The sequence below is a fragment of the Palaemon carinicauda genome, chromosome 28 (genome assembly GCF_036898095.1).
Source record: "Palaemon carinicauda isolate YSFRI2023 chromosome 28, ASM3689809v2, whole genome shotgun sequence".
NCBI lineage: Eukaryota > Metazoa > Arthropoda > Malacostraca > Decapoda > Palaemonidae > Palaemon > Palaemon carinicauda.
This window is the reverse complement of record NC_090752.1, coordinates 35,221,902-35,231,901: the sequence shown is the minus strand read 5'-3', so window position 1 is coordinate 35,231,901 and position 10,000 is coordinate 35,221,902. Positions and strand designations below refer to the sequence as shown.

Sequence of the window (10,000 nt, the reverse complement as noted above, 5' to 3'; positions counted from 1 at the left end):
ACCTGAAATGGACAGATATAATCCCAGGTGCTTGAAAACGGAGGTAATCATTGATCTACATCCCTTGATAGTTGAAATTGAAAGTTTTTTCATCATAAAAGGGTAACATGAAAATTTAGCTATCATTCAAGCTAGTTCTAGATTTGCATTATCAAAATAAACATTCCATTGTCTTTGATATAGATTATTGGTAGAATGTCTTTTAGAGGGGTTTGATAACCTTTTGTTTCTAAGGATATGGTGGATTGTTTCCATACTGTCAGATGTAGCATGGATGGGTTTGGATGAATCATGTTTGAAATTGGTTCTGTAAGCAGATTGGCCTTGTATGGCAACCTTCTTGGGCATTCAGATGACAGGGGCTATAGGTGTGTGAACCATTCCCTCTTTGGCCAGAAAGTAGCTACAGTATTAGTATTAACCTGCTGAGCTTGTTTATCACCTGCCATATCATGGCAACTGGTGGGAATGTATAAAGACCCAGATTGAACCAGTCTTGTAACAGAACATATACCTTCCATGTTAAAGGATCCAGCCCAGGTGGACAAAAAACATCTGCTGTATCTTTTTGTTCCATGATGTTGCCAACATTTCCAAATCTCTCGACATAGCAATGGATGCAAAGACCATTTATTTGGGAAAATATGACTTTCTGCTTAGATGGTCTGCTAAGACATTTGATTTTACCAGACTACACTAAAGAAGCAGGGTAGTCCCTCTCAGACTCATCCAGGATAACAGCACCTCTGCTGTTCAGTAGAGGAATGGAGACCTTGTACCCCCTTGGTTTCGGACGTAGGCTAGTGCTGTTGCATTGTCAGGAAACATTGCCACTATCTTCTCTACCACTAGTGGTTCATGATCCTGAAGAATTTTGAGTATACAGTAGGTAGTAATTCTAGGCAGTTGAAAGCAGTAATTCTAGGCAGTTGAAAGCAGTTTTGCCTCTTGAGAGGTCCATTTCTCTGAGAGATACAAATGAAAGAGTTGCTCCTTGCCCTTCTTGTGAAGCATCCGCAAAGAGAAATAGGCATGGGATTTTCAAATCCAAAGAAACTCCCTGAAATAATCACCTGCAATCATCCCATCAACTCTGTAGCAGAGGTTGGTTTTTCATCACTAGAATAGAGATGGAGTTTAGTGTTGTCCTGTTCCAATGTGACTTAAGAAAGAATTGAAAAACTATCTTCAGATGGCCCAGTTGGACAAATTTCTCTAAGGAGTCATGGTTGCTAGTAGCCTCACCCACATCTGAACCGACATCGGCCCTGACGCTTTGAACTTTCGTAACAAAAGAAGAAATTAATGGATCCTCTTCTCCAATGGAAAAAGCCAAAAATGAACTGTTGCCATTATCATTTTCAAATATAGAATCTTCTGAGTTGGAGCAAGGAGGGACTAATTGAAATGGACCCGGATCCCGACAACATAAGTAACCACATTTGTTGAACTCTGTTCTTTTTCAGTAAATAGTTTAAAATTAGCCAATCATCCAGGTCCAAATAATCTTAGTCTTAAGGGAGGATTGGAGATTAGATGAAGCTGATGACTTTTGACCACAGCTAGCACCCATGGATCAAAACAAAGGTTTTCCCAAATAGGATAGATTTGGGAGAGTAATTCTGCTACTGGTATTTACTGGGAATAATGACCATCATACTGTTCTCTGATAAGGTTTTTGAGTCAGGTTGGCAACCCTTCCAAAATGTCTATTATAACAGATGACAACTGGAACAAAAGGGACTCCTTGTTGACAAATCTGAGATTGAAGCATTTGACCTAAATGTGAAAACTGTAGTATTCCTAGACTCCTAGAGAAAGACCTCAAAACATCAGTTTGAGTTCTGTTTTCTACTCGAGCAGCCAATGTATGAATTTTTATCCCATTTTATGCCTCAAAGTTGGGGAAGAAATAAATGCGTCTTTGTACTTCAGATTTTGACCCTTCCATAGAGGCACATACTAGCTCATGATGACAAATCAAACAAAGGCTGATGATATCTCAGAGGCCCCATCTAAGATGGTTTTATCTAATCAGGTCAGATAATCTAATATTAAATGTAAATCCTATTGACCTTCAAATTTCTCTTCTCTTCTAAGAGACTAGAAATACTCTTATTATAGAATTGATAAAGGAAAGTGATTCAAGAACACTCCATACTTTATTACCCGCAAATAATATCTCTTTAGTCAACCAGCTTGCAAAACCTGAAATCATACATTTTTGTTTTATTAAGCACAATGGTGGGGTCAAGACAGGAAATTGAATTTAAATCTAAAACAAGATTAGGTAACTAAAGAGACGCATACAAGTCGGCACATCTTTGCGTTATAGAGTCCTTAAAGACTAAATGAGAACCAGAATTGGTAGCCTTTTTCTAAATTTAAAATAACAATTTCTAGATTCTTTCCAGTATTAGGTTGGAGAACTGAGGGGTATTAACATTCTTGGGAGTAGCTACCTCTGAAGACTTCGGAAGAATAAAAATCTTCCCAACTTATATTATTTAGTCTAATAAGATATTTCTCAGCAATTAGATTATGTAAGGTTTAAAATGGTGATACTTTCTCACATTCAAGGTCTGTCTCAGTGTTTTTTCCTGCTCATCTTCTTGCATGGGAGGATAAATTTGGGAAAAATAAGCTGATTTCCAGGTTTGTTTACAACTGGATATAAGGCCTACTGTGTATAGGTGCAGAAGACTCGTTTCGGCTGTAGATATACTAGTGCCTGCATTTTTCCCGCTGGAGCTAACCCTTGATGAGCTAGCGGCCGGGCGGGCAAGTGAATGAAATGCTCTGTCATCTGGAACATGATGGAAATGATTGACTGATTCAAACTTCATTCATCCCATCAAGATCTAAGGGAATAAAAAATGGGCCATGCCATCTACATGTAATATAGATTGTCTTACAACTGCTTAATTTAGTGATTGAAGGGGTATTAGGATCCAGACTACCAAGTTGTTGTCTTTCCACCCAATCTAGTGGTCTAATAGAGTGATTATGTTTGCAGGAATGTAAGGGTTTAGCCATAGGAGGGTCTAAAGTAATTGAAGAATTCATGGATCTGTGAGAGGCTTCAAATCTGAACTGTCCAGCGAACGTTCAGACACCTTACAGAAAAAAATACTATTACCACTAAACTCAACTTCAGAAGTAGGATCAGAATTACTACTTTCAAGAGAGAATTCACTGGATTTCCAAAATTTAACAAAGGAAGATAGAGATATCAAGAGCTTTTGAAACTTATCACTATTAAAACTTGGCTGGTTTCATGAAATAGCTAAAGGTGGTAGTGTCATTATCATCCCCTCTATAATTAACTAGCCTAGTCTTCCTTGGATTTTCCCTTGAAATAAAAGCAAGTTTCCTTTAGTGCTTTGAAATTTTAACTTGATCAGCAAGCATTGAAACATACTTTTCCATGAGAGGGCTTGTGAGGTAAACTCACTTCTCACAACAGTTATTTAAATCACAATATTGCCCTCGACGTGATATACAAAAAAATTAAGATCATGACCTCCCAGAAACAGTTTCCTTGAACACTCCATGTAGTTTCTAACAAATCCAGGGGAAAACATCTTAATACACAGTACTAGCTAAACAACCTGGAGCACGTCTTATTTTAACTATGACCACAGAGAAACTAAAAGGACTAAAACTCTAGCTCATCCCTTACTGCTAGAATGTTCTAACCCTTTACTCGAGGTATAAGTGTATTGAAGGGCTAGAGAAAAAGCAAATTGAATATCAATGGAGGTTCACAGAAATAATTACTTTTATATAGTGTACCAAGACCATTAACTTATGAAGAGGATAATAATAATTTGCAGAATGTTCAATCCAGACTTAACAACCTGACCCTATAGTAAAATGATAAAATAATAACTTTCCACCAAACCTTATTGATTCTTATTTGGCTGGGAGAATAACTGACATGTTGATATTTCAGAATTTAGATACAATTCAAATTGCATACGTCCTATTCAAACCTCAAATTTGGCTTCCGTTGTTGTTTTCTATGATAAAGGGATCAAATGTGGAAAGAACCATTTGAGTAACCAAGAAAATCCTAATCTGTATTTGAAGATATTTTGAGTATGGAGAAAAAGGGCATAGGCTATGTATCTTAAGTTCAGTATCTATTTTATCTATCAGTTTGGTATATTCCTTTAAGAGAGAGTTTCAAAATGTTGCCATGTAAGAAGGTACCCACCCAAAGCCATGCAATTCATTAGTGTTGCTGTTTTGTGTAGATTGACAATCTGTATAAGAAAAAGTCAGGGAATATTGATTTGATTTTTTACATTCTCGTCAATCAGGCGTGTCCAGATCCTTCATGCATCTACCTTGGAGGAATTAATGTTAAATTGGTCAACCATGTTGCCTTTTTTGACTTTAAAGATACTTTATCATGATCTTGATAGTTCTTAAAGATACTTTATCATGATCCTGATAGTTCTGACACTCCATTTAAGATATAAATAGTACTTTTCTGGTTGGATGACAAGGAAAAGTTACTATGCTGTAGTTCTTAAACAACTCCAGTCAGCGTGGAATCCTGACATGCTTAAGTGTTTTTCTTCCATCTTTGAAAACATGTGAAGTATGATCAGTCTATCTGTGATACAACAAAGCAAAATAACTGAAAATTTGTGGAACACAGCTTGTGTTCTCCAAATGCTGAAGCTGTTTCTGACAAATACCAGACAGCCTACATGCAGGTTTGCAGGTGATCTAGGCTGACTTATTAGATCCAGTTTTTGCAACTTCTCATAATATCTTAGCCAGTGAACTTGATCCCCTGTCACTTATAAACAAAATATTTTTTTTCTAATGGAATACAACAAATACTGTTTAAAAGGTACTAGGAAGGTGTAGAACACTTTCCATAGTTTATGTAACTGGATTATTGGGATATAAAAGTCATCAATAGTATGAAATCGGTTGAACAACTTTAAATGTTGAAATGGTAAAATTTTTAGAAAAGGCACTAGTTTATGAACTCCCTATCTTAGGCTGTTCATATATATATTTTGTCAGTTGTCAGATATTTTATGTACCATTCATTTTTACCCGGGTAGTTACAGTCATTAGAATATCTCTTTTATGCTTAACAGGATAGTTCTCAAGCATCTTGGATAAGAGTGATTACGTGCATACCAAGCATTAATATAAATACCCCACAAATTACCTATATGCACATGCTATTCATTGTCTTTTGCTATGGCACTTTGATTAATTTGTACACTAAGAAAAATGAATGAAAGGGGGTTAGATGCATTTCTTTAACTAGTCTCTAATGTTATTTATAAATGCAACAGATAATGTTCATCTAAATGAAAAACATTCATTGTCTTATGATGAAGTATTTACTTGTATCACTGTCAATCGTTTGAATCTGCTGATGTACTGCATGTTAAGATATGCAAGCATTGTGCATGAAAGTATTAAGATATATGATTATTTTGTATTAAATTTCCTTCCAAGACTTTATCATATAAAAGAGTGCAGATACCAGGAGCCCCAGTTTTACAAGAGTAAGGTTTTATTCTTATAGTATTTAGGAAAGACTAATACCCAAAGTAATGAATAAAAAGTATGATTTTTTAGTTCTGGGATTCCTTCTATTGAAAGTCATTCTGTTGTTCATCTTTCATTAATACTGTTAAGTTGCACCCTAATGTTTAAGGTAAATCTTTTAGTACTACATGCAAGTCACAGCAAAGAATGTAAGATACCTGGGAAATAGTTTCCATTGTAATATAGCTGGGTAAAAAAAGTATTGGTAATGCAACCATAAGGAGAATAGCTTTGGTAACACAACTATGGGTAAAATAGTATTTAAAAGCATGTTTCTGCTAAAACACAATCAAAGTGGTCTCATAACGATATGCTTATTGATTTAACTGTATGTTCGTGTTTTGAATGTTTAGTTTTCATTGGTAAAGGTCACTGTTATCTGCTTTACTGCTTTTCAACTGCAGTACTTTGTTGAAATGTTTGAAATATTTAGGAAAAAGACTTTTTAGTAATTTTAGAATGTCTGATGAAGTATACATTCCTTTGTTTATCATAGGGCTAAAAATGTGTTAATGTACAGTACGTTTAACATTTATCATGTACTGTACTTCATTATATATTTTTGTTTCCTCAATCTGTGTTGTGTATATATGTGTTCCATATATAGTTTGCATGTCAAATTTTCATATACAATACTGTGTAGTTAGGCGAAATATTTCGGTAGGCATGAATTTAGGTATGCATTTTGAAGGCATTTAAATTTCATCCTTGAATCAATCTCTTATCTTTTATCCCTAAATCTTATTTAAGATATTTTTTTTTATCATTGCAGTGTATTACTTAAGTGTGGGTAATGAAAATAAGAGTGATATAAGTTCAAAATAGATTTTTTAATTGCATTATGGCCAGGTAGTATTGTTTTCCAGCAATGTAAGTTTATCATTTCTTTCAATGAATATTTTCTAATTATGAGGATTGGAACATTTGGCAAAAATGTACTGTAGTTTGAAGATTTCCTATTGTCAGTTGCTTTTAGACCTGTTTTGTCTCCAAAATTATTCAGAACTGTATGAAAGGAGTTCTTGGTTATCATAGTGCTTGCTGTTAATCAAAAGTTGCAGAAGATTATATTGGAATCATTTCTTAATATAGTGTTTGGTATTTCATGAACTGTATTCTCACTTCAACTATTGTACAGTATAGTATATTAATCACGGCAATTGATATGATAGTGATTTGGACAAATATGATTTCCAAATAGAGGATGAAAGTGAACTTGAGAAAGATGGTTCTAGCAATATTAATGTAACAGACCTTGGTGATGGAAACTCATATGCTCGCATGTTTGCACAAAATGGTTTGCATGCCTTGGTGTTTTGCAGTGTAAGCTGATGAGTTTGTAATGTGAAATAAAGAATGTTAAGTACATTCTGTAACTAAATGTTTCTATGAATTTAAAGTTATATTGATCTTTTCTCCTAAATTTAGGTAACTTAGCCAGCAAAGAGTCTCGTCAGTCAGGCTGCACAGATTTAGATAAGGAGTCTGACCGTGCTTCAGTCAATACAGGGAGCTTTAGAACTCCAAAATATACCCTCACGGATTCAAATAACCATGGCTCCATGTATCTTAAGATGGGTGCTGTATGTGAGTACTGTATATAGTATATCTTCATTTATTTTTAAGTTATATCTCAGCTCATATTTTATATATTTGACTATAATAGTGTACAGTAATTTGAAATACTAAGATAAAATTTGATAATTATATTAACTTGGGTTAAACAGTTTTTCCTCTAATAAAAATTCTTGTTTTTTGGTAGTGTTTGGTATTGGAAGCATGATCTACAGTGGACTAGAAGTTGGCCAATACTTTGAACTAAAATCTGATGAAAATTGTGCAGATATCCTCTTGGCCATTTCTCCAGCAGCTAGAATGCTTTTTACATTCATTCAGATGTACTTCATCTTCTTAAATTCAAGGGTTAGTTCCATATTGTTAAGTTCAATAGTAAACTGCTACTTTTAATGTACAGGTATTTTGGCTTTCAATGGAGATAAATTTGTCATTTAGAAATGGCAAGGTTAAAAGATTTTTTTATTCAAATCTTACTGATCAAAGGCAAGGGAAGAAAGGTTGTTATAAGGTTGTTCATTACCTTTTGATTAATCAGAATGTGTAGAGGCGGCATAAGTTTGGCTGTTAATAGTTGTAAAACATGAAAAATAAAGTAGTGAAATGGAAGGAGATATCATCTAGGTTAATGTGGGTAAGGGTTAGGTTGAGTAGAGAATGTTGGGCTTTTCTCAGTGCGTATGGGCCAGGTTGTGAGAAAAGTGAAGAAGAGCGGAATGAGTTCTGGAATGATTTAACTAGGTGTGTAGAAGGACTGGGTAGAAGGAAATATGTAGTTGTCATAGGTGACTTAAATGCTAGAGTGGGCGCTGGAGAGGTAAGTGTCATTGGGAAGTATGGCGTACCAGGTGAAAAAGAGTGGTGAGAGACTGGTAGATATGTGTGTTGAGCAAGAGATGGTGATAAGTTCTAGCTTTTTCAAAAAGAAAGATGAAAACAAGTATACATGGGTAAGAGTGGCAAATTGAAGAGTAGTAGAAAGGGCGTTAATAGATTATGTGTTGATAACTAAAAGAATGTTTGGAAGATTGAAAGACGTGCACGTGTCTAAACACGTGCACGTCTTTCAATTTCTAAATGACAAATTTATCTCCATTGAAAGCCAAAATACCTGTACATTAAAAGTAGCAGTGGCTAACGGTATGTCTGATCATTTTTCGGTGGAAGGAAAATTAGTTGTAGCAAAAGAGTGGGGAAGAGTACGTGAATGTAAAAGGGAACTAGTGAGGGTTGAAGAGCTAATAAAACCGGGGGTAAGAAGTAAATATCAAGAAAGGTTGAAAATGGCATATGACGAAGGGAAAGTAAGATAAACTGGTAATTTAGAGGAGTGTAAGCTAGTAAAAGAAAATTTTGTTGGGATTGAAAGTGATATGTGTGGCAAGAAGTTTGTTGGAGGCAGCGTGAGGAAGGCCAGTGAATGGTGGAATGAAGGAGTGAAGGTAAAAGTGGGAGAGAAAAAGAGGGCTTTTGAAGAATGGCTGCAGAGTAATAGTGTAGAGAAGTATGAAAGATATAGAGAGAAAAATGTGGAAGTAAAGCACAAGGTAAGTGAGGCAAAGAGAGCAGCTGACCTGAGGTGGGGTCAGGGATTGGGCCATTCGTATGTAAAGAATAGGAAGAAGTTTTGGAAAGAAGTGAAAAGAGTAAGGAAGGCTGGTTAAAGAATTGAAGAGACAGTGAAAGATGGAAATGGAAGGTTGTTATAAGGAGAGAAGGCAAGGAAAAGGTGGGCGGAATATTTTGAAAGTTTACTGAATGTTGAGGATAATAGGGGGCTGATATAATTGCTGTTGCAGGTGTTGAGGTGCCGATGATGGGAGATGAAAATGAGAGAGAGATTACAAGAGAGGAAGTGAGGAGAGCACTAGATGAAACGAGAGTAAGAAAAGCATCTGGTATGGATGGTGTGAGAGCTGAGATGTTGAAGGAAGGGGGTGTGACTGTACTTGAATGGTTGGTGAGATTGTATAATATGTGTTTTGTGTTGTCAATGGTACCAGTAGATTGGGTTTGTGCATGCATTTTACCACTATATAAGGGTAAGGGAGATGTGCATGAGTGTTGTAATTCAAGGGGTATTAGTTTCAGTGTGGTGGGAAAAGTGTATGGTAGAGTACTTATTAATAGGATTAAGGATAAAACAGAGAATGCAATCTTAAAATTACAGGGTGGTTTTGGAAGAGGTGGGGATTGTATGTATCATATTTTTAGTTAGGCAGATATGCGAGAAATAATTAGCAAAAGGTAAAGAGGTGTATGTTGCGTTTATGGATCTGGAGAAAGCATATGATAGAGTTGATAGGGAAGCAATGTGGAATGTGATGAGGTTATATGGAGTTGGTGAAAGGTTGTTGCAAGCAGTGAAAAGTTTCTACAAAGGTAGTAAAGCATGCGTTAGGATAGGAAATGAAGTGAGCGATTGGTTTCTAGTGAGAGTGGGGCTGAGACAGGGATGTGTGATGTCGCCGCGGTTGTTTAACTTGTATGTTGATGGAGTGGTGAGAGAGGTGAATGGTCAAGTGCTTGGACGAGGATTGAAAATGGTAGACGAGAATGACCATGAATGGGAGGTAAATCAATTGTTGTTTGCGGATGATACTGTACTGGTTGCAGACGCGGAAGAGAAGCTTGGCCGATTAGTGACAGAATTTGGAAGGGTGTGTGAGAGAAGGAAGTTGAGAGTTAATGTGGGTAAGAGTAAGGTTATGAGATGTACGAGAAGGGAAGGTGGTGCGAGATTGAATGTCATATTGAATGGAGAGTTACTTAAGGAGGTGGATCAGTTTAAATACTTGGGGTCTGTTGTTGCAGCAAATGGTGGAGTGGAAGCAGATGT

The 10,000-nt window shown here is 36.0% G+C and overlaps 1 protein-coding gene across 11 annotated transcripts in view; it reads left to right on the top strand.

Moving 5' to 3' along the window:
- The window catches only part of LOC137621495 (uncharacterized), a 303,174-nt gene that overhangs the window by 236,070 nt on the left and 57,104 nt on the right, over window positions 1–10,000 (top strand). For all 11 annotated transcript variants that reach the window (XM_068351835.1, XM_068351845.1, XM_068351844.1 and 8 more), the window contains 2 exons: window positions 7,015–7,173; window positions 7,349–7,509. In XM_068351835.1, the coding sequence (XP_068207936.1) occupies window positions 7,015–7,173; window positions 7,349–7,509 (320 nt within the window). The remainder of the gene's footprint in view (window positions 1–7,014; window positions 7,174–7,348; window positions 7,510–10,000) is intronic.